At 45.2% G+C, this 24,025-nt stretch overlaps 1 protein-coding gene across 8 annotated transcripts in view; it reads right to left on the bottom strand.

The window, feature by feature from the left end:
- Positions 1 to 24,025, bottom strand: part of ARHGAP26 (Rho GTPase activating protein 26) — a 404,986-nt gene that overhangs the window by 181,213 nt on the left and 199,748 nt on the right. For all 8 annotated transcript variants that reach the window (XR_012125172.1, XM_073221874.1, XM_073221875.1 and 5 more), the window contains exon 12: positions 10,302 to 10,338. Coding sequence is in view for 7 of the 8 variants with exons in the window: in XM_073221874.1 (XP_073077975.1) it covers positions 10,302 to 10,338 (37 nt within the window). In the remaining variant the exon portion in view is untranslated. The remainder of the gene's footprint in view (positions 1 to 10,301; positions 10,339 to 24,025) is intronic.

The raw sequence follows: 24,025 nt of genomic DNA, 5'->3' as shown, positions 1-24,025 counted from the left end.
CCTTTGTTTGCTTGCTTACTCGCTGCTGTAAACTTCTCTCAACAGAGTAACTCCATGACAGCAGGGATTGTACCTGCCGTGTTCATTACTGTAGCTTCCACATTTCTTGGATAAAACAATAGACATGTGACATTTTTTACCAGCTGAGCCACCAGAAACCAATAGGTGAAGAAGTCCCCATACTCCATGAGCCTTGAACGGCAAGCAGCCGGTTGCACACATTGGTACCCCCAGAGTTCAGGGGTCCTGCGGCGGGGAGCACAGGACAGTGCAACTGATGGGGAGCTCATCCATCCCAACCGCTCGGCATGAATACTGCCAATCTGAATGTTCTTCTCTAGCCTACCAGGTACACAGGCACCTATTTTCTTTTTCCGTGGCTTCTAAGGACTCACACAAAGACAAGCCAAGAGGGACACTGAGTAAAGAGTAAAATAAGCAGCAGGAAAAGAGATGAAACCTCTGCCTGGCCTGGAATAAACCTCGCGGCACTCAGCCTCAGCCAGGGTGGGGGTCTCCAGGAGAGCTGGGCAGAGCATTGCGATTCTCATCCAGGCACAGGCGGCCAGCGCAGCAGGGCCTGGGCCCTCACACAGCACAGGCCGTGCACCCACTTGCCCGGGACCGAGCGTTCCCTGGTGGGTTTTACATCTGCACTCTCCCAGTGCCCCCTAAAACTGGGACAGCAGTGACAGAGCAATGCCTAACGCACACCTAGGCGACGCCGACCAGCTTGATCAGACCATGTGCCTCCTACACGGGGACCTGGACATCCTGAGGAGGAATGACAGTCCAGTAGCCCCAATTCCTTTCTGCCCTGAGGCCAGAGTGGTTGCACACTTGATTTCTCAACCAGAAGAGGACATTGCCAGGTTTCTGAAGGTGGAGGTATTTCAAGTATAGAACCAACTGCCCCTCCCCACCCAGACCCCTTCCCTGCCTTTGCCTAACTGTCCTCTCAACTTAATCTGCCCTAGGAAAGGTTTAGATATTCTTTGGTCCCAACAAATTCTGAGGCAGCAAAGGGCAGGGAAAGAAATGACGTTCAGAATCAGAGGCCTAACGTTTGTGCCTGGAGTGCGTGGCCTCAGTGCGTGAGATGGCTGTCCTTCACCGCCCCCAGTCCTGCTTACCTATAAGACCAGGTGTTGTGAAAAGCAAACAAGGCAATTTCTGCAAGGCACTCTGAGGAGCTCTAAAGGGACTGTCTGGCATCATGCTTTTGTACAAATAGCCTCTGTTTTGGGATGACGATGATGTTATTGATAGTTAACAGCAGCGGAGGGCAACATTCAATGATTGCTTAGAATACAAGGCACCACTGAGCTAAGGATTTCCATCCTAATCCCATTTAATCCTCCCATCAAACCAATGATGAAGGTACTGAAGCTATCCCCCTTCTACAGATTAAAAAACTGAGGCCTGGGGAAATTAATTTCCCAAAGTTGCACACTAAGTCATGAGGCTGAGACTCCAAGCCATGTGTGTAATAATACTCCAGAGCCCCTGCTCCCAACCACTACTCAACACTACTCCCAAGGGCAAAGGAACTTGACAGCCTTTGCTACATCTACACACCAAAGTGAGCTGCACCCTGAACACTGCCATCAGGGTGAGGAGGAGAAAGGCCTTGACAGACCACAAGTCGGCACTCAGAATGAAACTTCAGTTTTCTAACTGTAAATGCGGTGGATGATACGATCTGCCTCACAGGTTTCTTGTAAGGATCAAATGTCCACACATATCAAAGACCGAGCACAGGCTTAGCAATAAGTACATGCTCAATAAACAGTAATCGAAAGCCTGCACTTAGAGGTAGTGGGGAAGATCTTTCAGCCTCTGCCTCAACAATGCTTTGCACTGGGCTTTTGCAGTTAAAGATGCAGCCAGAGGCCTGCTCACTGTTCCTTGGCTGAAGCTCAAACTGGGATGCCAAGGGGTGGTTCACACTTGCCCAGGCTGCGGTCAGCAGTATGGAGCCCACGCTGCTGAGGGAAAGGGGATGGTAAGCCACAGCAGTCACACTGGCTGCGACTGTGCGTCTGAAGTTGGCTGACAGAGAGGACGGATTCAAGCATCACCTAGGATACGCAGGAGGCTTCTGACTGTCCAGGTGTGTGTGAGGGGCACCATCGCCTCACAGTCCTTGGCTAGTGGGGTCTCACCAAGCAAAATGGCTGGGAACCCATACAATAAAATGTCTGGAAAACAAGTTGTTCCCTTTGCTTCCTCTCTTGCTAGCCCCCAGGCCCTCAGCCCAGGCTATTCTCAAACTGGGGTGTTACTGCTCAAGTAAATATAACCCAAGCTCCACACAGGCTACGTGTAGCGACTGTGTTGCGCATATAACTCATAACAAAAAGGGAGGTGTAGAAAGTCAGCACTTGGGTGCACTAGAATTATACCACCGTGCCTGGCTGCAGCACAGGAGAAGAAAGTGGTGCCCACAGAAACCTGCCATGGCACAGGAGGGAGGAGAAAGGAGAAAGAAAAAGGGCCAAGACGGGTGGGGGAGCACGGGTGGAGCTGGAAGGGAATGCAGGCAGGCAGGGGGTGCATGCCTGTCTTCTGTCAGCCTGGTCGGGAGGCGTGGATGGAAAGCTGGAGGGGAAGGTGCCCTCAGCTGACTGCCTCGTGGGCCAGCGCACAGAAGGCGAGGCCTCCAGACCCAATAATGCTGTCCATCCTTCTCAGGTTTAAAAGGGGAAATGTTCTATTTATAAGCCACCAACCGGTGGAGACCTGGCAGCCACCGGATGGCTCTGATCCCACAAAGATCTTTGTTAACAGTGGCCACCTCTCCTGCCTCCCAAATGTGGGTGTTCTAACAGCAAAAAGCTGGAGATGTCTGGAGGTAAAAGGAAAAAGAGAACTCTCTTTACTGTTCTCTGTTGCTTTCATGAGACTGCTGGGCTTTGAGTAATGGCCGGAGGCTTTAGAACCGCCTACAAGCTGACCCAGGCTATCCCAGTAAGCCTTTCCCTGCAATCTTCAAGACTCAATCTCTTTTTCTGTTTTACAGATCAAGGGAAGTGAAGGCCCAGAGATGAAGGGAGCGTATAAATCAGAGGAAGGGCAACAGGCCAGCGAAGCAAAGGTAATGCTGCTCCCCCCTCTCCTCTCCTGCTTCTCAACCCTGTCCTGACGAAACAAGAAAAGATTGGAGATGACACAGGAGTCTGATCAGAATGACGACCCCAAAGAAGGGCAATGCATGCAACGGGAGCAGCACAGGAGGCAGGTCTGGCTGTGCACCCACGGGCCTGCAGGGGGGTCGGGCACAGCTCTGCACCTGGGAAGCTGAAGAGTCACTGAAACACGCGACTCAGTCTCGCAGCGGTGCGCCGGCGTGTGATGAGCCCCTGCTGGGTCTGACGGAGGGGCTCCCCTGGGAAGGAGCATGGAACGGCCCCTCAGCAGCAACGAGCCAGGGAGGTCAGGCATTCGAGGCTGATGATGGGACTCCCTCCGGCCCCAGGGGGTTGGCCACATAATGGCAGGATGGCAGAGCAGAGCCAAGATTTCACACATACCAAAAAGAGCCATGGGGGCTGGGAATGACCTTGGCAATCAGGCAGAATCTGGTCTGAACGTCAGCCACTGCTTCTCAACTGTGCTACCTGGACTTCTAAGCCTGCTTGCTTACTTGTAAACCAGCCGCTGTGAACAGCATTTCTGTGAATGGCAACTATTGACACGTCACTTTCACGCTCATTGCCATGACCTCATGCCATCTGAAGCAGACTAATTTTTAAAAACTTACCCTTGTATTAACTAAGTATTAATGAACTTATAGTCTGTGGGCCAAATTCACATTGACTGTTTTGCAAATAAAGTTTTATTAGTAAACACCGACACCCATTCTTTTCTATACTGTTTATGGCTGCTTTTACAGTGTAACAGCAGAGTTAGTACTACAAAACCAACCACATCTACCCTCTGGCCCTTTACTGAACAAGCTGAACCATGTGCTAAGCAACATTGAGAAAACCAGAAGGTTTATGTGTACTTGTGTTTTTCCCCCAAGATACATGAAAAAATTTAAATCTAAATGGTAATTTAAAATGTTTGTCTGGTACATCAACAATGACCTTGGGTGCCAGCAGGAGTGGGCATACTCTACTCTGAGAAACGCAGTCGTGAGGATGAAATGAACCAACACTCAGAAGGCACCAAGCCCGAAAACAGCAGGGTTGCTGGCTGCGGGCCTTCCTCCTCCCCCCGCACTCCCCTCTGCTCCCCTGAGCGGCCACTCTGCGTGCCCCGGAGCCCCTCCCCTGCACACGGGCATAACTGCATGGCCAGGTAAGGAGAAGGGTAGGAGCCAGCAGTAACGAGGCACTTACTGAATGGCATGCCACACCCGGTGCTGAGCTGTGATCCTCACAGGAACTTCCTAAGGAGGGTGTTGTCCCTTATCCACATCTTACAGAAAAGGAAATGAAAGCTTAGAGCAGTCCGGCACCCATCCCCAGCTCTCCAGCCAGCATGCCAGCAGCTCACCTACAGCATTCACACAGCGCCAGCCCTGGAAACAACTCTCTCCAGGGCACATGTACAAAGACCGATGTTACCCTAATGGCAAGAATCTGGAAAGAATATTCAAGTCCAATGCTAGGAAATGGCTTAACAAATTAGGATATAATCCTACGACAAAATATTAAACAACCATTACACATGGTACTCATAAACAATTTTCATGATGTGGGCAAATGCTTGTAAATTTTTTAAAGCAGAATACAAACAAGTATTTTCAGTACATCGCCAATTAAATCAAAATATATTTGACAGTGACAAAATACATGTAAGACATTATGAAAAAAAGGCAAGAAAGAAGTATCGGGTTGTTTTATAGGTGCTTTTATTGAATTTTTGGAAAATCATTGCTGTATTACCATCATACTCTACAATGAGTTCATGTTATTTTTATCATAAGTAAAAATATATGTTTTTCAACCTGCTTGGGAGAGAAGTTTAGAAATTCAATGTCTAGACCCTTCATGTGATTAAATCCTAATTCTAACTTTGCATTCTTGCTCCGGTCACTGCTCTTTCCCCCATGTCCCAGTGTCAATGACAGACTGGCAGCTACAGCGGGTTCTTGAGCGTTACACAAATGCAAAGGATTCATTCGTGTGCAAATACTAGAGTAGAAACAAACTGGAAGGAATGAAGGGCTTAAGTGCTGTATTTCCTTCTTTGGGGGAGGAGGGAAGGTAAGAAGTTCCCTTTTTTTAAGTCTTTCTGGCCTAGACAGAAGCCCATTCTATGCTCACTCTCAAACCAATTGGCTCTCCACACTGGGAACATTACACATACCCACGCACATGGGACTGGCCATCTGTCTATCATCTCCCGGTGGTTGAACCTCAACTGTAGATCATAGATTCCTTAAAGGCACATATTCGACTTCTGGGTGTCTGTACCCCTCAGCACACATGATGCCCAGGGCCACAGGCCCTTAAATACTCCAGGAGGTATTAATCAAATGAAGAGCTGCAGGAAGCCTGGACTCCTACAGTGAAGCCCCGTAAAAGGTTCAGGTAGGAGCAAACAAGGGTGGGGAGCACAGTTAACTACTGCGATGTCCTCTCGAAAAGCCAGACAGCCAGTGCTGCGCTGGTCCTGAAGTGCTAGCAGGCATGCCCGGGGCAACTCGGGCAGACTCTTTTCAAATAGCACCACTAACCTAGAGAATTGGAGTTAATATTCACATTAAAGAAAGTGGTGCTATGAAGTCAAGATTAGGAGATCGAGAGCCCTCTCTGGCTCAGCCTGCCAGCCTTCAAACAGCTGGAGAAGCAGTGGGAGGGTAGCGTTTATGTAAACAAGATAATCTTGTTAGAAGTAAGTAGGCAGTGACATTTATTACTAAAAACTTCAAACTTGGAAAAGACCGATCCACACTAGAAAAGCCTGCCTTTCCCTGCCTCTTGTGCGCTGGACCAGTGTATCCTTCCTGCCAGGTCTTGGCTTTCTAACTACCCCCTGGGAGGGAACCAGGGGACAACAGCAGCCTGGCCTGAGGAGGCAGCTTCCTGGCTTCTCCTTCTGCTTCGGGGCTGGGTTCATTTCAAAGGAGAATAAAACAATTCTCACAGTGCCTTTGGGGAGTTTTGGGGAGTAAACCTCACAAGTGTAGCCAAAGGCAGATCAAACAACAGGATGGAAGAGGGGCCACAGAGGGTGGGATGAGAGAGGAAGGGTCTTGCCTAGTGCACAGTCCTGCTCTTTGTGATACTAAAGGGGAGAATCAAGGGCAGCTGGCAGCTGTCTGGATCACTGGCTCAGGCACACGATCAGTAAGGGAGCCCAGGGCACAACGACCCTTCTTCCCATAGTGTCCCTTCCCTCCTCCACTAGGTAAGAATTTGAGCAACTAGAGAAAACTCAGTGTCGCTGACATATATTCCTGACATTCTAGGAACAAACCAGGGAAGGTTCCCTGATGGCAGCAGTATCCATGGGAAAAGCCCATATGACTAGAAAAAATAGATTGGTTTTTGAATTTAACATTTAGGGATTAACTTAACCAAGAATAGATAAGACCTCTAGGTAGAAAGCTAAAACCCTAATAAAGGACACAGGTAGTCTGAATAAAAGATAGTCAAAGCTCTTGGAAGAGATGACTTAACTTAGTATTATAAAAGCATCAATTTCACCTAAATTAACCTACACAGTTTGATGCATTCCCAAATGAAAATTTTAAGTTTTTGAGAAACTTACCAAAGCTATGTTAGAATTTGTGCAGAAGGATAAAGTCCACAAGCAGCTAAGCCAACCATGAAAAAGGAGAGAAAGAGAGGAGACACAAGCTACCAGGATCTAAGACTTGCTTCAAAGTCACCATACAAATGCAGAGGTGTCGGCACAGCAATAACAGATCAGAGACAGAGCTCAGCTATGCAGACCTAACATACAATAAATCTGGTACCACAAGTCAAAAAGGGGAAAGAACAGACAGTTTAGAAGATGACGGTGGGAAACTGGCTCTTCATGAAATATCATCTTCAGTGGTAGATATCCACTGGACTAGAAACCTGAATGAGAAAGACAGAATCATGAAGCCAATAAAAGAAAATGTAGGTGCTCATCTTTGTGACATGGATCAGAAAGGTCTTCTTTAAAACACAACTTGAAAAATCAAAACCAGAAAGACCCTCAACCCTGTCAAAAAAAGATGAATTTGAACATATAAAAAGACTTCAAGGAAGGATATTACATGTAATATTAATAGACATATGCCCAGATTAAAAAATACATTTAAGGTATCTACAACTAAGAAGGAACTAATATAAGAAACTTTAACAAATCAAGAAAAAAGGCAACTAAATGAATAAATGGGTAAAGGGCATGAATAGGCAATAAACAAAAGAGGAAACTCAGTGAACAGACATATGAAGAGATACTCAAATTCATTAATTAACAGGGAAATAAAAATTAAACCAAAGAGCTATCATTTTAGATCTGTAAGACTGACAAAAAACTAGAAAGCTGAATAATGGTTAAGAGTTGGCAGGAATGAAGAAATGCTCACCGAGGGCTGGTGGGCCTACGGATGCGAGTATATCCCAGAGAAAGTCTCACATGGGGAATATGTACAAAGATGTTCATTGTGGTGTGGTTGGCGGTGATGAGGAGTTGGAGGCATGAGAAGGTGGGGCGTACCGCTACAAAAACACACACACAGAGTTACACACGACGGAGTATGTGGCAGACAGAAGTCATGGCCTAGAAGTAGACAGAAGAATGTGGATGGCTCCTAACACAATGCTGAGGAAGCAAAGTTAAGAAACAGAACAAGACATATAATCATTCATATAACTTAAAAACACAGGCACATAAAATATCTCATTGTCCAAGAATATACTTCGTACACATTAGAATGATGGCCCACAGAGGAGGAAAGGAATAGAAGTTGGGAAAAGATTAGAATGGATGGATGGATGGATGGATGGATGGATGGATGGATGGATGGATGGATGGAGGGGCCTGTGGTGATCATATACCACAACCCAGGGAGTAAGATTAATTCAATCCCTCTACACCTGAGATTCAAATAGAGACTAGAAAAGAGGAGAGGAAAAAGGCTCTGTGCACAAATGTCCATGTATTTATCTGCTGCCACCCTCTCCCTGGCAACTAGGCAGTTAGGAAAATACCAGCCGTTGACAGACATTACCTCTGGCTCTGTCTGGTGCCCCACAGGCACTGTACGCCCTGAGAGAAACTTCAGGATGAAAGCCACAGTTTCACAAGTGTCACCAGAGGAACTTCCTTCTGCTACCTGCCCCTTCAAAGCATTCTGGCTCTGTGATAAACGCTGGCATTCCAATTCTCACAAAAACATTTTCTAGAAAGGAAAATACTGGACATTTAGACTTTGGTCATTAAAGGTAAAAAAGAGCAATGCCCTGCTCTTAAATTCCTATCAGAGTAACTTCCTACCTTACAAGAGTTTCTGCTGCGGTATAAACAGAGAGCTGCAGCACAATCAGACCCTGGAAAACAGTGCCTCCTGGGGCAGATGAGCCCGGGAGCGGGGGGGGGGGGGGGGGGGGGGGGGGGGGGGGGGGGGTGAAAATCACTGCAGCTCAGAGTTATGACAAGTCAACCACTTCAGAAGGCAGGGGGGTGGCTAAGGCATTGAGTGCTGTGAAAAGGCAGTCCTGATGCCAGAGGAGGTGGGGGAGCACCTCTCCTGATGCCAGAGGAGGTGGGGGAGCAGTGACCTAGATCCCTACTCTGGTTTTGCCAGCATGGAGATCTGTGAGCAGAACATTTTTTAGAATAATAATAATACACTGAAAAATATGTCTATCTAAACTACTCCTGAAAAAGTGGCCTATATGTTTTATCCCCCCTTTTTCTCTCCCACTTGGTAAATGAAAGGATAAGCAAGTGAAGAGCCCCAGGAGGCAGCCAACTCCCTGTGCCCTGTGCAAAACGGGACGCCAAGAGCAAAGCGGCACAGACGTCTCTGTTTTCCAGCGTGGAGGCTTTGGCATGGTTTCTTTCCCTGAGGAAGTCGAATATCCTTGTGGGTGACAGTGGAGCCTTTAGACTCAGAACTCAGTTTAAATCGTGTCCCCTGAATTTACTAGCCTCCATTTCCTAATTTACAAAGTAGGTCAAAGTACCTGTCTCACAGTGTTGCAAGCATTAAATGAGCTAATGCAATAAACTATAAACTTACAAACATAGTAAGTGGTCAATAAATGCTATCTTTTAAATGGTATCAGTGTAGACAGTGCAAAGTATAGAGAAGTATTTAAAGTAGGTCAAGTCCTTCCCTACCAACAGCAACCATTTCAAATTACTTAATATTTATATAAAACTCCTGGTAAAATCTACATTTTAGAAAGAAAGAAAGAAGGAAAATCTCTGTCCTATGATTTCACACACAAAAAAAACACTCATCCTTTTGTCCACATGGAGAGGCACTGTTTCACTGATTTTTCTGACACTACCGGAAATCATGCCAGGGCTATCTTTTAATTTTTTTTCCAAGTGACTTTACAAAGCAAATCTGAGGCAAGGGGACAGGGTTTCCTTTGTACTCTTGTAGCAACCTGGACGGAATCTGATTTTTCTCCTCTCCACCTAGTTGACAATCAACCCAAACACCCCAGCAGTAGCAGCTTATTAATTCCATCATCTTTCCAAGGGTACAGGTGCCCTTGGGAATCGTGACTAACAGCGTGCTCGGAGTCAGGAGCAGGGGAAAGGTGCTCAGTAGTCTACGGAGGCTGCCAGGGTCATGCCCATCAAAGAGGAATACTACCACTGAGTTCACCATCCTCACTCTGTCCTCTCCCAAGAGGCAGAAAGGAGCAGAGTTACTAAGCCATCACTAAGATAGCTGCTGCCTCTGCCGTCCTTTGGACGAGACTGTGTGGAAGGCAAAGTCATTTCTGGCTTTTCCACCGGACAGGGCTCCCACGGGTCTTGGGGAGCTTGGTATTATTGGATTAAGTAACTTTCAAGTGGTGTTTGGAACTACATTCTTAAGAAGACCTAGGATTAACTGAGATAATGTACATGAAGCTGCTTTGTAAAGTGTGAAGGGTTATATAATGCAAGGTGTCACACGGCCTTGCCAGTCAGGCTTACTGTCCGGGAGTCTCTAACCGGGGTGGGGGTGGGGGGTGTTACAGGGAGGAAGCAGCTCGGGCGGCACTCAGGAAAATGGGGTGGACCCAACATGACCACAGCACCTCCTGGTGGCTCTGCCTGGAGTAGCACCTTCTCACAGCTCAATCCCAGCCCAGCCGGAGAAGATGACCAAGCAACATACTTACTCCCTTCACTCTGACTGTCTTTGTTCGAGTTGTAGACCTGGAAAAGAGAAATACACATTTACTCATCTGCATTTTATATTACCTTACAGGCTCACTGAAGAAAACCATTACCTTCCTCCTTTCCCTAGTTTGTGTGGTAAGATGGAAGGGAATTTCTGGCCCCCAAATATGAATCTCTTCTGTAATATCTAATTCCCAGTATTTACTTCAGCTGTTCTTAAATTGTGTTTCTTAAGAACATCAAACATCAGAATCATGTGTGGAATTTTTTTTTATAAAAAGGAATTAAAAAAATAAACCTTTATGTCTGTATAAACTAAAAAGGAGGGGAAAATTTTTGATTTGTTATAAATCACTAAGCATTAACTACACACCAGGCAATACACTAAGCATTCACATGAATTACCTCAAATTATCTACACAACAATCCTGCTGGGTAGGAACTGTTTTACGGAAGGAGAATCTGAGAGGAGAGGCTACCTAGGGTCTCACAGCTGGTACATGGGGAAGGCAGGACAAAGACATCACCAGCTGTTAGGTGTTAATGCTGGGGAATGGGACCAATCACTTGCAACTTTATATACTTTTGTAAAACCGAATGTTATGAGGAGAATATATTACTCTTACAATAGAAACCCCTTAAATGATTTATAGAAATCAAAAGAGGGAAGCGCCCAAATACAGAAAAAGGGAAAATGCCCCAATATAAAGCAGATAATGACATACTGCAAGAGTCAGCAAGCTTTCTCAGTAAAGAGACACAGTACTTTGCGTAGGTTTCACAGGCCAGGAGGCAAAATCAATGCTATTATGTAGGTACTTGTATAACAAGAAAGAAAATGAATTTCCACACATCTTGTTGATAAAATTAAAAATACAATAATTTTTCAAAATACAGGTATTATATTCCTAGCAAGTGAAAGTCCCTTTAAGGGCTTCACGGCTCTCTTTTCAGAGATGCTTGGCTTGGGTCCTCTAGTGTTAAGTAAGAGGTTCTCAACCAAGACTGGCCATCAGAGTCATTTAGAGTATCTTTTTCCAAGGAGCACGATTTTTTTGAAATACAGGCCTATTAATGAGAAAAACTGAATTATTTTAATAGAGGGAGAATAACATTTAGCTTTATTAGAGTTCAAAGTCAGTATTTCCTATCATCAAATCAATTGCAAATGCTCATCTATAAATACCATGTTTAGCTCATGTGCTATACCAAAGCAGGCGGTGAGCTGGATGTGGCCTGTGGGCCGGTTTGCCAATCCTTGGTATGCTGACATGAAATAAGATAAAGCCTGTTTTAGAAAAAATTACAGTACCTAGATCTTTCTTTGGTGATTACAATTCTGTAGGTATGAAAAGGCATAAGATGAAACTGGTCCCAAAAATACAACATAAAGAGATATTCCAGGTGACTGATAGCACTAGAACCACTCATGTAACCACTAAAGGAACCAGGCCAAGCACCTCTGCAAAGCGAGCCATGAAACCCTAAAAGGGCTTCTGGGTGGGAATGGCTGGTCAAGAACTGGCCAATCGTTCCAACTTGGCCCGTCAGTTACCTTGTGTCATTGGGTGGGCCTCTTACCCTCTCTGGGCTTCTGCTACCTCATCTGTGTACTGAAGGAGTCAGCCAAGAAGGTCTCTGAACTATCAAATACGGTAAGAACAATCACCCCATTTTATTACTATTACTCCTTTCCTAAAGAAGACTTGAGAGGCACAGCCACTTACTGAAGCTCAGAAGGATGAGAATAAAAGGAGGGGGTTCCTGTACGTAAGGCAGATTGTTTGATGAGTGAAAGGCATCAATTCTGGAAATCAGGGGTCAAAAGATACACCCCTTGCAGAGCCTTCTGGACAGAAGAAGGCCAGGGTGTTCTGCCATCGGGGCGCAGGAGAGAAGGGCAGGAGGCGAGGACAGGGCGCAGGGGCAGCACCACGATGCTGCAGGGCCGGTGGCCTGTGAGCGGAACGGGCAGCCTGCTAACAAGGGGGCCCCACGCCACGGTGAACCGCACGCACGGCGAGTGACGTCGGCAAGCTGGAGCAGGAAGCGCAGGGCAGAGGCTGTAGTTTGGCAAGTATTTTTTTCAGCCATCTCTGGTCACTTCGTTCCTCCCATTTAATCTAAATTTTCTATCCCAAGAAACTTGTTCCTCTTTATAAAGGGCAAAATCCATAAGGAACAGCAGAATGTAGAGCTTTCAGCTACCCTTAATTAGGAGGTGAATTTGCACAAATGACTTTCCTTCAAGGTTTCCTGGTCTCAGGAGGCCCCTGCCTGGAACCCCCAAGCATTCCCCAAACTGGAGAGGCGTGATCAATGAGCCAAGGGCACCAGAAACATGTGCTGCCTGACCCTCTGAGGCTGGGCCATTACTCTCCGTCTGGTTTGGGTAAATGAGCCAAAGAGAATGAGTTTTGAAATGAAGCTAACGAGCCATGCCTGCCAGGACTGTGTGACTACAAGGCTCTGTAAGGCAGCCCAGGGAGCGGGGGCAGCCTCACCACGCTGGCCAGAGGGTGGCATGGTCACAGCATTTCCCAAGTGCACACACACACAACATCACCGAACCCTTTCAACCACCTACGGGTCAGGGACTACTGTTATTCCCATTTCACAAATGTAGACTCTGAAGCCCAGAGAGGCTTCATAGTTTGTCTAAGGCCACACAGCTGGTAAGAGATATGCTACTCTATCTTGTCTCTATAGCAATGTTCCAGTCGTCTTACTTTTCCAGGCAGTGGCAAACACAAACAACTACCAAGCCACACCAGTAGTCTATGGTTCCTAAGTACTTACAAATTGGCAGAAGCAGCGGGCATCCAATTGGCCCTTTAGAAATGGTCGGTCTGATCTGGGGAAACCTATAGATCTCTCAGTTGTCCACTAGACTAGTGTCAGACTGAGATTCAAAGGTAAGGGCAATTTCCTGAAATGAAAGGTCTCTGACTGTGGCTTCTGGCTTCTGATAGATTAGCAGTTATCTCAGGTTTATTTACAATGCTTTCAAGTAAGCCTCTCAAGAACCTTTGTCTTGAAAGAATAGAACCCAACTCTCCAGGATCACTTCAAGGGGACATGAGTCACCGAACAGTTCCTGAATTATGGCTGCTAGGAAGACTGAATCAGCTAATGCACTTTCTCTAATCACTTAACATCTCTAAACCTCAGTCTGGCCACCTGTAAAATACGGAGACTAATATTCCTAATACCTCTTAGGGTAGTTGTGAAAATTAAATGAGGAAACAGAAAATATTCAACACAGAGCGTGGAACCCAAATCCTGTGGCCCCCAGACCACTCCAAAAAGGCTAACTTCCATCGTTTCCCCCGACGTCCTCCTCTCTATCTCTAGGGCGATAAACAGCTAAGGATGGGAACGTAATTTGAGGGACCCAGTGATATCAGTCTCATTAGCACTGCAATTTAGGCAACTGAATTAAGGGAGTAAAGGAAAGGAGACACTCTAAAGTTGACTTTTAGAGTGATGGATTCTCAATTGTGTGGGTTTTTTTAACATCTGTCAAATATAAAAGCAACCACCCACCACCAATCATGTGCCAAACACTAAACTAAGCATTTCACATGAACTGTTTTATTTCATCCGCAAGCCTATGGAGTACAACGTCTCTACTCTGTAGCATCAGGTAGGTTAGATAGCTTTCCCAGGGTTACCAAGCTAGCGAGTGAGTGGCAGAGCCCTCCAGACTAGAGACTGTACTCAAACCACAACTTCATACACCTTCCCCACCCAGACCCACTTTCCAGTGGAAAAAAGCCTCCACGATTAACAAAGAATTCAAAAGAAGCTAAACACTAATTAAAACAGTAACAATACAATCATTACATAAGAACAAAATTTCCATCCAACTTAACAGTAATTCTGCAAACTTCTAATTAATACAGAACTACAGCAGTAATTGAAAACCACAAGCACTGTGAGACACTTGAGGGTGCCCCAAGAACTTCCTTTCCCAAACTAGAGGCACATTCACAGAAAACTGGCCAGCGAGGGCAAGGGATGTGGGGCAGACAGTTTTAGGACAGCACCACACACTCAGCAAATTCTATCAACAGGCTAGATTTAGGATACTTAGTAACACCCCTGAGAAGTCACTAGTAGGATACCCTGGGTCTGTGGACCTCCACTCAGTACTGGACATGAATTCTCAGGCCAAAGAGATCCTCTCTTTCTGGGGTGGGCCACAGGTCACACTTGGAAAAGCTTTGGAGAAGGAAGGGTTTTCATCTTAAGCCCGTGGGGATGAAACCAATTTGAACAGCTATGTGTCAACTGGAGGGGCCAGAACGTGGCAGCTCAGGGCTGGTTCCTCCCCTTCCCATCAGAACCGTGCCTCTCAGCCGCACAGTCACGATATGGAGATAATGGAAACAACGGCCTCTGCTTTTCTATTTCCCACCCAGCAACGCTCCCTGGGCTTGTCCTTTCCACTGCAAGCAGTATGCAAGCAGCTGCCTTAGGCCAGACCCCATCCAAAGTGAAGCCAGGAAAAATGTACCTGCCGCCTCTTCCCAATGACCTGCTCCTGAACGAATGTGAAACCTGGCTCTGTCCTGCAGAATTCCATATACAGAGAGTTCAATAACTGGAATATAGAAGGTCACTCAATAAGCATTGATTAGATGGACAGTTTTTGAGTAGAAAGAGTAAAAGAGATTGAAAAAAAACTCCCCATGTTGGGGTCAATGCGGACAATGCACTGGCACACTGGCCAGATAGAAAAGGTAGGCCACGTCTACCACTTTCAGGTAACAGGACCTCATTCTTCCAAACATCTGGCAAATTCTCTAGGAATCTTCCCTCACGGAGGAATGGAAATATTCAATTCAAACCTTATGATGAGATAATATAAAGCAGATTCCTTTTATTTGGCTTACCTCAAGGCTATCAAAATCCCTCACACAGCCATTAAATTTCTACACTGAATGCTATGTGACAGGTGCTGCTAATAGTTTCAGAGTTCACAGTGTCACCTGGGATTCTGAAATAAGGGCTAAGGAAGAGGTCACTGTACCCCACGGTACTGGCTCTCCCCTCCCCTGTGCGGCTCAGGCCCCTTAAGACTCTGGGAAAAGCCTCTTGGAAAACAGCCCAGGAAAAAGTGACCAAGTGGCTGAGCTCCTAAAGCCAACTGGATGGAATCTTTAACAGCGCCTGAAGCCTTCCTGCACACCGACACGCCAGCACACTGGTGGAGAAGGACTGCTCGCAATTCAACACGATTATGACGATGATGAGGAACAGAAAAATGAACTTTCCTTCCCATGAGGTCAAGCACAGCTTGCTGCTTTATACCTAATAATGCAAAGGGCTCACATCTTGTATGATTCCTCAGTAACGTGGCAGAAAGAGAGCTCTGGACACCTGCTACTATGATCTGCTCAGCATCCATGCCCCTCACGGACACCATCATCATCTTCCTTGGGGATCCAGCTGCCCTCCAATCAAGTTCATGCTGCTTGGGGGCCAGGGGGTGTGAGCCAGACACCGCACCTACTGTGCACCTGATTAGCCGCAGGCCAAATGCAGTCAACAATACTAGTTTTAATACTTTTTATCACAACTGTAGGAAATGAGGACTTGCTGTGTTGCTAAGAGAATAGGATACCTACCCAGAGCTTTTGTGGCCAACTCTGGCAGCACTTAGGCAAAGCCCAAGTAAAACAGATCAAACAAAGGGAAAGTGTTGCTACAATATGAAGGGAGGCTGGATTCCAATGGCTCCATTTGAGCCCTTTTATCTAAATGCATCTGAGGTTCATCCATACTCTTGCAGAGGGGAAACATCTTTTTGTAAAAATTATGTTTCTGTTGCTTACAGCCAAAGGTCATGGCAAGTACAAAAAGCTCATGAGAGAAAGCCTCATTAAACTTCACAGGAACTTTAGAATGAAGAACAACAACAAAAAATGCAACCAAGAAGAACAGGAAAGAAAATATCTCCATGTCATCCTCAAGTTCCCTTCCAAGACTTACCAGTCCTATCACCGTCATATACCTTCCATCTAGTCCTCATCCGTTTCTATTTCTACTGTCTTCGGTCAGGTTTTGACTTTTCCTCTGGCCCTTCACATGGGCTTTCTCCCTGGACTTACTGGCTCTGGTTCTGCTCTCTCTGTTCTAACCTGTCATACACGTTGCTCGTGCAGGTGCGTTTCCCTAAACCGCAGCTCTGGCTCCAGAAGAGAAGCTTTCGAGACACCATAGTACTAGTTTTCGAGTACACAAAGGGCTGTCGTGTAGGAAGGGGAAACACTTTCCATTCGGAACAAAGATAAAAATCGGGGGTGGGTCAGGGTGGTGAGTCTCAGGAAAGCAGATTTCAGCTCGATACAACTGACAGTTAGGGCTCTTCACGGCCCACCAACGCAGGGAGGCTGAACGTCATCCTGACACACAGCACTAAGCCCCGGTTCATCCAGAAGGCGGCCGGGGGCACTCCTGGGCTGACAAACTCAAGCTCCATTGGAGGTTTGACTATTGCTCTTGTGTCGTTTCACCTGTATAAGCCGTGGATGGATTCCAGCACAGGGGAAATGGACTGGGGTGAGAAGAAGCAGGGTGGTGGGTGGAATGTGCTGTGGGTCCTGGGACTTGGTGTGAAGGCCTGGCTCTCCCACCGTTTAGCTGTGGGCCTTCAGATGGTTGTTGAACATTTCTGAATCTGTTTCCTTATTGTACAGTAGAACTAAGTAATAATACTTTGAGAGGGTTTGGGGAGAATTAAAAATAGTCTCCTAGTGCCTAAAAGTGCTAAAAAAATGTTATCCCCCTTTCCTCTATCTCCACAGAGTGTCCCTAAAAGCTTCCTGGCCGGCCACAGACCGTGCTGGAGCTCCTCGCTTTGACCACCTCACTCCTTTAACTGTCTGTGACACAGACTTTAATATTTCACAGTAAGATTTTTTGGTTTTCATTATTTCTGATCTCCTGTCTTCACCCCTAACGACGAGTTCTGTGTCGTATCTCTATGGGCATCCACCTGGCATCCAATACAGTGCTGGGCATATATTCAGTGTCCGAGAAACCGCTCCTGACAAGGGACAAGGATCTTGAGACAAAGGATGCACATCTTGTCAGTCCTTCCCACGGAGGTCAGAAACGGGTCATAATGACTCTGATGCTTTCACATTTTCACTGTTGCTGGGGCACTTACTGCACTTCCCAGTGACAAATCTCAAATTAAGCTGATATAATTTCAAGGGAAAAGGTGAAAGAGCTCCCCCTGGAGCATGCAGGTGGTAGGTCACACCCTGGGAGCTGCTGGACAGGGGGGCCATTTAACTTGTTTCCAGTCCTGGTGAATTAAGCATAAGCAAATGTTTCTGGGGTTACTACCACTACATGTTGCTCACCCTCCCCCATAGGACTTTGACTTGTGAGTTATATAAGCATGGCTGCCATAGTTATAATAGTTCAGGAAGCATTGTTGTTTGACCTCAAGAAAATTTCAACCTCAAGTCAGGGTAGCACTAACTCTTAGAACACAATAGACCATCAGAGGGTAGGACCTACCAAATTCCTTCAAGCTTATAGAAGGAACTACTGTATTTTGGGTAACAAGCAAGCAACAAGAAGAGGAAATGCTACAACATTATGCAACTTCCTTGCATTTCATATTCAGAAATCCTGAAAACCCCTACAAGCAATTTTCCTCGCTTTCAACCCAAGATGAGAGTCACAGCCAATATAAACAAAAACTGGAAGCAAAAGAGGAAAAAAAGAAATCTAAGTAATGCACAATTCAGAAAAGTACTTCAGGAAAGTTTCAAAGGCAACAGAAAGGCCACAAGCTCACGCAATTGCGAAAGCACACAGTTAAGCAGACATGCATGTAGGATGTGGCCAGCTCACAGCGCAAGAAGTCTTCTGGCTTTAACATTTCCTGGCCTTGTGCTGACTGACGTAACATTAAAAAGTGGGTGTGAACCCATGAGCCCGTCAGAATAGTGTTTCCATGGGGACAGAAGAGGACTACTTCCCCATCCCCCAGAAAAACCCTGCAATCTCTAACAGAGAATGTCTCTCTGTTCCTGCCTCCCTCTCTCCTCCACTCTCCCCCTTTGTCCCTCTTTCCATGTCTTTGGAAATAATGACATCAGCACAACAGGGAACCTGGTTCTTCTGTGCTTTCAAAAACTGCAGATGAGAAATTCCTCAGTACAGTATACATGGTCTCAAAGTAGGAACCTGTGAGGTTCTGCAGCCCAAGCAGGGTGCTGCCCCAAAGAAAGGACAGCCAGAGGGTGAGTCACTGCACAGAATCCACTCCTTTCCACTTCCAGTGCCTCTGTCCTCTAGAGAACTTAAGGTAAGTGGCTTTTACATTGATCCCACTAATCCCCACACTGCCCCTTTGAGAGGCAGGAGTGTCTGTGGTGTGATCTGACACACACAGGTGACTGCTTTCTGTGCCACAGACTACTGCGAGGTCAGAGTACTCCATTTCTAGGTAGATGACTTGAGGCTGAGTTTCCTTGGATACAGGTTAGCCCCTGAATCTAGGAATAAGCCTGATACCAACCCATGCATATGCAGCAAGGGGTCCCAGGAATGTTCACACTCTGATTTCCTTGCTCGGAACTGGTGGGAGGGATCTCCAGCTCTCACATGAAGAATCTCTGTTTTCCTACAACCTCCAAGGAACAGAATGGGGTTTGCAGAATGGAAGGGTAGATTCTAGAATTCTTTCTGGTTCTATGGAGGATAAAGTTATTAGCTGGGCCCTTCCTCATCTCCAAACAGTGTGAAAGATCAGAGGCTTATCAACATCCCACAGGATTTCCCAACGACTGGGTTAAAGGTAAGGCCCTGGGACCATCAGGGCCCTTGGAAAACGACTGTTTTTTCTTTGGCTCCCTGGTTCTTTGGCCCAATCTCCTTTAGGCAACTGTACCCTACTCCCCTTCTAGGGGGCCACACCTCTCCATCAGAGGTGGAGTTCATTCCACTTCAGACTCTGGGGGTAGACAGCACGACTTTGGCCAGGCCAACCAGGACAACACAGTCACTTACTGTTCCCAACACTTACTTGGAAAGAGTTTTGACCATATAGGGGGAAAAAAAAACTGACAGTGAACACACATATGCCATCACCTCCAGGCTGCAGCTGTTGACACTCTACTGTATTTTCCTTATCACAGATCTAGCCCTCTCTCTGCCAATCCATCCTATTTTCTGATAAATTTTAGAATAAGTTGCAGACATCAGCATTTCCCATCTAAACACTTCAGTATATGTTAAGTCTTTTTGAAGACAAATATTTTCATTTCTATTGTATAAATATCTAGGAGTAGAATTGCTGGATTACCAATTCCAAAATGGTTGTTTTACACTCTCACCAATAACGTATGAGCTTTCTGCTTGTTCAACACACATACCTACATGTAGTACTGTCAGTTTTCTAAGGTTATCCATTCCAGTGGGTATATAGTAGGATCTCATTATGGTGTCTCAATGTAATTCGCACTTCCCTGGTGACTAACGGTGTTCAATACTTTTTCATGTGCTTATTAGACATTCTCAATCTTCTTTTGTGAAGTGTCTCTTCAAATCTTTTGCACATCTTTTGTCTGAGTTATTCTTTTTATACTAAGTTTTATGAGCTCTTTATACATTTTAGATATAAGTCCTTTGTCAGATTATGTTTTGTACATATTTTCTCCCATTCTGTGGCTTGCCAGTTAACTTTCTCAATGGTGCCTTTTGATAAGCAAGTTTCTAATTAGGTAATTTTTTGGGGGGTGGGGGTAGAACTTTGCTTTCCATATCTATTAAGAAACCTCTGCTAATCACAGATTGAAAAGATTTCGTCCTGCATTTTCTTCTGGAAGCTTTACAATTGTAGCTTTTACATTTAAGTTTATGATCCATCTTGAATTAATTCCCCTAATTTGTGAACATAATTTACAGGTGCTTCTGAGTCACAACCCAGATTTGAAACTCACTGGTTCAAAAAATACAAAGTTAGGAACAAGTAGCACTGAGCTGCCTGGCTCCCTTTCTCCTCATCACCCAGAAAGTTGTCACAGGGCATCGGTCCATATAACCTTTGGGGGTCATATTTATGAATATTGACAAAACTGATGTTTGCTCCCCACCCATTCAGCTCAGCTCACAGGACAAGGGGGTAAATATGCTGAGCTTTGTGCAAGCATACACGCAGTAAGGGAATGTGTTGTTCTGGTCGGCCTGGCCTAAGTCGTGCTGTCTACCCCCTCTCGCTTCTGTGCAGAGCCGAAGCATGCCGCACACAGCACCGCCAAGCTCACTTACAAGCACAGCCAGCAGCCAGATGCAACCGGGAGAAGACAGAAGAGATTGGCATGCCTTACTTCTGACCTGAATTTGAGAACATGGCAGGTAAACACACAAATCAAAGGCCACTTCTGGGCCCTTTGCTACAGCCCTGGGTACGATCAACTCGCCTGCGTCCGCTGAATGTTCACCTCTCCCGAACCCTACCACGCCTGGCCCACAGGCAACTCTCCAAGTTCCTCTGCCCTGCACTAATTTTTTTTAACTTGGGGGAAAAAAAGTATTTATATATAAATATTACATATGAATATAAAATAATCAAATATAATCATAAAAATTATAAATATAAAATACACATATTTACATACACATAGTAGATTCTCATATTCCCAGTAGTTACATTCTTCAAAGTCACTGTGATCATGGAATTAGCAAATACTTAACCACCGCTCCTAGAGGAAACAGGGTTAGGGTCCCGCAAGCCTCTGGTCATAATATTCTCATCAACTGATCAATATATAACCTTGTTTTATGTGTGTTTCTGCTTAAAGATACCTTATCTAATACATTCTGCTGATTCATTAACATTGGACTTAGGGCCAACGGCACTCACTTAACATGTGTTTTCTCTGTAAAGCACATCCCAGCCTTCCTGTGCTTAGGAGCACGGGACAGCACTTAAGCACAATGCTCAGGGTCTATTTTAAATAGCAAAATCACCAATAAAAAGCACAAAAATGCAAACTATGTTGTATTCAATAGCAAAAAAGACACTAACGGTATGAGGACTGAAGCACAAAGGCAGAGTGTCACAGAGTGACAACTAAAATTTTTCTCTGCCCTGCGCGTATCTGCAAATGATTGTGAAAGCAGCACAAGTACTGAATTTGGGGTAGAAATAAATTTTAGCAAGTAGGTGGAATCACAAATATGGAATCTAAGAATAATAAGGATTCAACTGTGTGTATGTATACTCAGATAAACACACATATGCAATACTATGAGTATACATAAGAATACCCAAAAAAAAGATTTAACAGTTACCCAGGGACTCATGATACAGATTTAGCATATTAGCAGTTCTCTAAATACGTTTCCAATACTCCTAAGGAATTGAACGTCATAGTCCCTGAGCTCTCGGTTGCTTTCTTTCCTCTCCCCCAAGGATGGTACCATTCCTATGCATGTTTTCATCTTTCTACTACATGTGCACACCTACAACATATTGGGCTTTTTTGTTTTTAAAAGGTACAAAGGATTATACCATATATATATGTGACCTTGCAACTTGCTTTTACATTTACTATTATGTTCTTGAGATGTATCCATATTGAAACATGCAGAATTTATTCACTTTATGCACTGTAAGGTATTTCATTAAACAAATAAATCATAGTTTGTTCATTTCTGTACAGATGAATATTACAGGTTATTCTTGATTTTTCACTATCACAAATCACAGTGCAGTAAACAAGCTTTTCACCCGTCTCCTTCTGTACAACAGTGTGAGTTTCTCTGGGGCAGAGTCAGCAAACGGTAACATCTAGTCTGCCTTGTTCGCTAAGATCTCTTTTAAACAGTGACGCCCCATCATTTACGTAATGCCATGGCTGCTTTTGTGCTACAACGGCAGAGCTGAGTAGTTTCACCAGAGACCACTGCAGAATGTGTGCGTGTTCGACTTTATCGAGTTGTGGGTGGATTTACCAATTCATGCTCTCACCGTCAGCGCTCTAAGAGCGCCACAGTGTACTCCAAAAATCCCCTCAGCCCCTTCCTTGGCTCTCTGTTGCCACCTTCTCTTTCTACATACAACACTTAGAAAGTGCATCCATTCCTGCAGCTCAAACAAATGCCTCTAGGCAGAGGGCATCCCACCGCTAGACATGCAGCCCCCACCTCTCTCTGGCCTTCTCAGGAGCACACCCCCATTTCATGCTTGGTGGTCATCTCCATCCGGGAATTTCCCTGAACCTCAAAGCTAGCACCTGTGCCTCGTGTCACTACCAAAAAGGGCTTCTTGAGACAATGGGAGGGGTAACACCTTAAAACTTGTGAACAAGCAACTGAATTAGAACTTGTTTTCAGTTGGTTCATACAAAGCCATTTAATGGGAAAAAAATTACCAAACTTATTATCACATAGTAACTCTGCTCCTTTCTAGTTGTGACACCTCTCTCTGCCACAATGCCCCTGTCTATAAAATGGGGATCATTCCACCCAAATAAAGAACAAGATAGCAGAGAACCTGGTGCAGTGCCTGGCAGACAGTAAATGCTCAGTAAACTTTCAGTAGCTAGTAATCACTATCTTGCTTAATAGCATCATTTTAATCTCAGTAACCTAGACCTAAAATCTTAAGATCCTGTCTTTTTACTCCCACATCTAACCCAGTGACAATAACTGTATTTTGTTTTCAAAATGCTGGTCATTTTCATTCCTTCCTCTGCAGTCCCAAGACTCCTGTTGGGGCGTTCTGCACCTCTTGCCTGGAATGCCTCAAACTAGTTTAACTTCTGCCCTCCTCTCGCCAGCATATCCCTCACACGGTCCCGGCTCTGAAATCGCTCTGCTCCAAGATCTTTAGAGTCACAACATCCCTGGCAGCATAACGTGCAAATTTCTATGGGAGGCCTTTGACAAGCTGGCCTCAACATTTACTCGCTTCCCACTTCTCCTCCCATACTTCATGCCCCAGCTACGTGCCCAGCTCCTTCCTACACCTGCCCCATGCCTTCCTAAGAATCCTCATTCCCATACTTCTTGCCAAGAGAGTTCTTACATCCATCTCTGCCTACACATATCCTTCAAAGCCCTACTTATATGTGCCTCCTCTATGAAACTGTCTTCAAGTCCCTCAGTCTAAAACCAGCTCTTCTATTCAAAGCAGTTGTGCTTATACCTCACAGTCATCACTTCCACTCTAAAATAACAGCAGGGTGAAAGGTTATCCCTGTAGACCCCAGAAGGCCTTGAGAAGAGTTGGCATTCAATAAACGTTTGATGAATAACATTGTGAACCACAGGCATTTCAAGTGCTGTCAATGCACACCCTAGACTCAGTTCACATTAACTTTAAAATGTGCCAATACGATCACCCAAAGAGGTTATATAATTAGAAATGAATTTAGGACTCAGAGAACCCTTCAAATCTGGGAAGAACAAATTGCCACCTGTCTACCAAGAGGGTTAAGCAGTTGGCATTGGTACAAAGCAAAGAAACTAAATTTACTTGCTCCAGATGTGTGTCAGCCATGAAAAAAACAGGGTCTCTTAATGCATGGCAGCTCTTGCAGTTTCTTCTATGGCAGCTAACCTTTACATTCCTCATGTGCTTAAAAATTACTGTTACCCCTCTTAAATCATCTTAAAGCATTTCAAGTCAATTCAGAAATAATGGTGTTGATTGAGATAATAATTATTTAGAAGGAAAATAGATCTCCAC

This window comes from Manis javanica, chromosome 14 (genome assembly GCF_040802235.1).
Source record: "Manis javanica isolate MJ-LG chromosome 14, MJ_LKY, whole genome shotgun sequence".
Lineage (NCBI taxonomy): Eukaryota > Metazoa > Chordata > Mammalia > Pholidota > Manidae > Manis > Manis javanica.
The sequence above is the reverse complement of the archived record's forward strand: the minus strand, read 5'-3'. Positions and strand labels throughout refer to the sequence as shown.